At 37.0% G+C, this 6,000-nt stretch overlaps 1 protein-coding gene across 1 annotated transcript in view; it reads right to left on the bottom strand.

Annotated features, from left to right (window-relative positions):
- Nucleotides 1-5,456, bottom strand: part of lrmda (leucine rich melanocyte differentiation associated) — a gene marked incomplete at its 5' end in the record, with an annotated part of 247,071 nt that extends 241,615 nt beyond the window's left edge. The window contains 2 exons of the mRNA XM_079248651.1: nucleotides 4,604-4,704; nucleotides 5,415-5,456. Coding sequence (XP_079104777.1) covers nucleotides 4,604-4,704; nucleotides 5,415-5,456 — 143 coding nt within the window. The remainder of the gene's footprint in view (nucleotides 1-4,603; nucleotides 4,705-5,414) is intronic.
- Nucleotides 5,457-6,000: the final 544 nt, after the last annotated feature.

Consider the following 6,000-nt stretch of genomic DNA (forward strand, 5'->3'; position numbering starts at 1 on the left):
ACATCTAATCAAACCCAAAATAACATCCAATCATGTTTCAAGTATCAGTCAGCTTCACCTTCTTTTCCAGATATAGTCACTTCTGATTCTGAACTGCCTTTAAAACAGATGAGCTGATTAAATAGGGAAATGTGACCTGAAAAATGAATTCTCAGTTGAATATATCAGATCAGATTTTCTGCTTTTCAGCTGTATTCAAAGAAACACATTCAGATCCATCAACACAAATGGGAAGTCAGCTGTGTCAGGGCTCTATTAGCTGCATTCTTGTGTGTATAAAAACTAAAGTGGGGGTTGACATGCCTTAATTAGCATATAACATTATCACATGTTTAGCTGCTTATTGAATTTCACATGTCCACCCACCCGTGACCTCAAAATGTTATCATGTGAGCATCAACAGACACTCAGTGTGTATTAAGAAAAATAGGTTTAAATAATTATACTTGTAATGGATGTTCTTACAGTTTACCTGTAAAACTGTTTGGATTCAGACCTTTCACAAACCTCCGTGAAAAGTACCTTCACAACTTAAAAAAAAGAAAATGGAAATTTTAGGCATGAAATGATTATAACCTACAATATTAAAATGCTCTCTTCTTTCTTCAGATTAGCTACAACATTTTCATTAGAATTTGGCCTGCTTGAATGTAATGTAGAAAGAATAAAAAGATTAAGCAGCATGACCGATCACTTTTTCCATTAGCAAATCAATTACTGGTAATAATCTACAGATATGAGCCCCTTTTAGGTTTGAATGTGACTTTATTTCTGCACCACTTTCCTGCCCGCACTTCCATTTTACATTTACCTATAACATTTCAAACTGTTATAGCTAAAAACTTGCATTTTTCTTGAATTTCCCCTCGAGGATGAACAAAGTATTCTTGCTCTTAGTTTTGATTAAAATTTGTAATATGCAAATACTAAATATTTTATCCTAAAAATCAAATCTCTAAAGTAAATGGATCAATAGCAGGAAACAAAACACCATTTTTTTAAGTCAGAATTAAGTCAGATAATCAAGCCATTATAAGTATTTGATACGATGATCTGATTTACTGTATCAACATAAGAGTTTATCAATGGACAAATAAATAAGATAGTTGAATCCCTTGTTCATATCCGTTAAAGGCTGTTTCCACTCAAAGTGTGTTGTTTTCAGCTAACTGTACAAATCAATATACAACCAGAGATTGAAACAATTGGGAATAACTAAAAAAATAACACTCCTATTTAGCATTGAGTTTGTTCATTTTGGCCCCAATTAGTACACTTAGGCCTAACCTTTGTTACCACAGCAACAGAACCTAGAACAAGCCCTCTACAAGGACAATACAACAATCAACATTACACAACAACAGACTGCTGCTGTTGCAAAATATACCCATAAACGCAGTCCCAACAATAAGAAAAAGTCCAGCTTCAAGGGTACATGAACATCAAAACCAGCATAGACTTTAAAAGTCTGATGAGAACCCTCCTGAACTCTTGCACAAAACTCAAATAAAGAAGCAAGCCTCAGGTTTTGCTGATCTGAGGGACAACCAATCGCATGATTGCTATATTCTGACTTTGCCACTTTGAAGATGTAGACAAAAGTATGTACATACCTTCATATTCAACTGAACTGCTTCATTCCATCAAGTTTCCAGACATCTTACAAGAAAGCAAATTAGCTTTAAAAAAAAGCTATTAAAATAATAAGCACAACTACCTGTGCCAGTCAGCTTGAACAAAAAAAACCCAATGTTTTAGGATCCAACTTTATTTCAGTTGTTTTTCTGCAGTTGAAAAGTCAATATGAGATCAAATAAACTATTATTTGAATGAGTATGTCACTAGAAGATGGGTTTTGTGACATTGCAGCTGGTTTATTTCAGTAGGAAAATATGCAGTTGCACTGCTCACACTTAAAATCCACATTGTAAAAAAAACAAACAACATACAGTTTCTTCAGTAATGTGGTCGGCATTTCCAATCATAACATTTACAAAACATTGTATAAAGGTGGCTAAATAAAACTGAATTAGTTGTTACATGTAAACGAGTAAATGCTGTAGTGATTTTTAGATATCTATGTAAGTTAACTGGTATATCACATCTGGAGTAGGGCTGGGTGATTCATCAGATTTTAATCTCGATTACGATCTGGGTTTTCAACGATCATAAAAATAAAAGGGTGCGATTATTTTTCTCTTTGCAGTTTCCTCTCGGGCTGTCTTAAGTTGCCAATCGAGCGTCACTGACATTGCAATGCTGTGCTGTAAACTCCATCCACAGCTGCTTTGGTTCCATTCAGCCACTGCTGCCAAGTTGGCGAGTTTCTCGCTAAATCTGGCAACTTTTTTTGTTAAAAGCGACTAGCAACAAATCTAGCAACTTTTACCAGAGTTATTAGAGACTTTTCTGGTGTTTTGGCGATTGACTTTAAGGCACATGTCATTCTGCAGTTACTGTAACGAACGAGCAGCGGGAGCCTCTCCCCATCCTAAAGCACTCCCAGGCGTCCAGTCTCAGTCGGCTCCAGCTGCAGGTCAATGTAGAATAACTGCAGTAGGTTGTGGAAGTTCACAACAACATAGTTTATACCATTTTCAGTGAGAACTGGCTGCATTCTTTTCGTATACATAGTTCGGCGAGTTAAACACTGTAATATCCCTCCGTTAACGGGGCGTTACCATAGCATAGCGTTAATCGGCTGGTTCAAAACAGCTGTCTTTTAACAGGTGAATGGGAAAAACACGCTGTAATCTGACAGCGGTTGTTTGGCATAAAACGTACATCAAATTGTGATTATAATTTTTGTCATAATCGAGCAGCCCTAATCTGGAGCATAATGTGATGCACTGTGTGACAAGCTCAAAAAAATATGGAGTTCCAAAATGTGTTTTCCTTTTTTTTAAGGGGGTGTAAAAAAGGAAATAAGATGCAGTGTGTAACTTATTTCAGTTTTTACTTTTACAACTTTGTTTAATTCAGATAATTGACTGTTACTTGCTATATAAAATGGCAGGGACAGCTAATTTGTTCATTAGTCTACAGTGTAAGAGCTCCATTGCAACAGTTTCAGTTGCTGTTACTCTTCACAGCAGTCATACCAGCTGGCCAATGCTGTGCACTTCTTTCAGTTGGATTTTCAAAGAGTTTTTCTTCTGGTATCTTATTTTATTTCAGCTGATTTGTCAAGCTGGGTGGGCAAGGCAAGGCAAGTTTATTTGTATAGCACATTTCATGTACAAGACAGTTCAAAGTGCTTTGCACAAAAACATTACAGCATTACAGCAACATTACAGCATTACCCCAACAGGTGGGGTTTGATGTCCTCCTTCTAGTCACGCAATTTTACACGATGACATTAACTATTAGCAGTGGCTTGCTACTTGTAACTCATTGGCATCAATAACAAAACAGAATTTTGTATCCTTTCTCGGACACTCCAACATGTGCGAGATGTTGACATTTTTGTCAATATTACTGAGTACTACTCAGTTGTTTGCAATGAAGTAGCGAAACACTAGATTGGAGTCATTCTTACACACAGGGGCTTTAAACAGTTAAATGTGCGAGAGATGGCTGTCACTCATTAACAAAACTTTTACATGAGATTTTCCATGAAAAAGTTGTTATGAAATCACCAAAGAAGGCAACAGAACATCAGTACATTAAGCTGCAATAAGATCGGCTTTACCTGATTATCTACAGAAAGACGATGAAGACAAAAAAATAAACTAATTGTATGCCAGAATGTCATTTGATCTGATCATTTGTTTTGATTTTTACTTCCCACAATTTTTCAGTTTAGCTACCAAATCATTAGCCCCCTTTTGACACAATCATTCATTAAAATCTTAAGTCTCTCCACTCACACAGAGAGTGAAAAGAAACAGGCGTTAAATAGAGATGCACACACACGTACAAATTATTAGATCACAGGCAAACTTTTTTTCTTTTTAGCTAGCTTCCCCAGACATGCACACACACACACACATGCACAAACACACAGACTTCTTGTGTTACTAAGCAGTAGTTTAAGTAGTATTTCAAAAAGTAGCGTTAATAATGCTTGTGTATTTTAAATGATCCCCAAAGCAACTTAAAACAAATTGAGCGACTGTGAACACCAACCACTATATTTCACATAGTAACTTGGTCTAACTGAAATCTCTTGAAGAGCCAGTCTTATGACAACAATTCTGCAAAAATAAAAAAAAAAATACTGAAATGGTATCATAACCTGACAGCCATGTAAAGAACTGCAAAACAAAAACACCTTACAGCCATCATCTTTCTTTCTCTTGTCAGATCAACTATAGCAGCCCTGCTGTTGAAATGGCAGCATCCTCTGAAGCAGCTGCCATGTCCAGACTGAGGAATCTCCCTCCGTTTGCCCCTGAATTAGCATGTCACATTTATTGATCGTATCATCTATATTGTGCCCCTAAATGACACCAGTTTGATTTTCTGATAAAAAAAATATGCAATAATCTGATAACATTTTACACACCTGTGGACAAAGGACGCACGTTCACCTGCATCTTGCTGTGACATCAGTAAAACAGAAAAGCAGCCTGCTCATTGTGTGTTTTGCTCATCTTCTTACCTGAGCTCATTGAAACTTAAATCCAGTCGCTTTGCAAACTTGCCATATGTATCTCCAAGGAAGTGTGGGATGTCCTTAGAGTCGTGTCCAATGTATGATATCTAGAATATTTTTTTAAAGGACAAAAGAAACAGTAACTACAGTGCCCTTTATACCAATAAAACATGAACATATGCATTATATGCATATGCATATATATTTTGTGATTTGCTTTTGCATTTCAAGAATTTTCAGAGTATTTGTTTCGTTTCTGCTCACTGCTGATGATGTAAGACAGCCTTTAACAGCATCACTAACAATGGAACAGCAAAAGTCAGCACTAGTTCCAGGAAGGCGGAACACAGCTGTTTTAGTAGTTGTTTGTTTGTTGTTTGTTTTTTATCTGAAATGCAGCTGTTAGAAAGGAGAGCATCTTTCTCTGCACATGATGCCAGCTGATATGACTGTCAGCACACCTGTCAAGCCATTAATACTGCATGGGAGATAATTTGCTGTGTGGCTTCCAGTGAAAGGCTACAGGTATCAACAGTTTCATCACATTAACTTGCGCTAAGAATACTTTATGACACGATAATTGCGCAACTTGCAGTCACTATTTTCTCCAGCTTAGGCTGTAAAGGGAAGTGCAAAACTGAAAGTCGTGTACGCAATGCCAACTGGGGAGTCACATGACAGCGGTGATGACGAGGAAAAGCAAACTAGCAAACATTTCCTACAAAAAACTAAATATATATTTTCAGAGAAGTTATTTCGGAAAAGTAGCACTTAAGACATGCGGAGCGTTAACAAACCGTGTCCTGAACAAACTTACTTGAGTTCCATTCAAAGCGACCAGCGATTCGGTGTGAGCCATGCCTTTCTCCTGGAGATGACAGCGGAGAGACTTCAAGATAAACTATCACGGTTGGTCTCAAAAAGTCTGCTCACTTAAAAATCAATCAATAAATAAATAAAAAAAACACTGTCGTCAACATGAAAAGTTGATGTTCGTGGATGCAGCTCCAAATACTTTGGAAGTCTTCTGTTGCTTTCCAATTGGTTTACAGTTTCCGCGTGCCGTTCCAATCAGCTGACCTGCTGTTGTGCGGAAGCACGCGGTCACTGTTTGTTAACTCATAAAATCTCGGTGCAGCTGATTGTCTCCTGATGGCAGCATTAGAGTCTCCTTGCTTGTGTTAAAATACTGTTTGTCGTCTATTTGAGTTGAAACAAAATTGTGAAAAAATTAGAAGACTGTGTTAATTTATACGAACAACTGATTTACATACTGGGGAAATTAGAAAGATTACACCTGTTCACAACAAAAAACAAGAAGAAGATAGGCATGCATAGATAGATAGATAGATAGATAGATAGATAGATAGATAGATGGAAGGGCGGGCAGACTACTATCCTTG

Source organism: Telmatherina bonti (genome assembly GCF_933228915.1).
Source record: "Telmatherina bonti genome assembly, chromosome: 11".
Lineage (NCBI taxonomy): Eukaryota > Metazoa > Chordata > Actinopteri > Atheriniformes > Telmatherinidae > Telmatherina > Telmatherina bonti.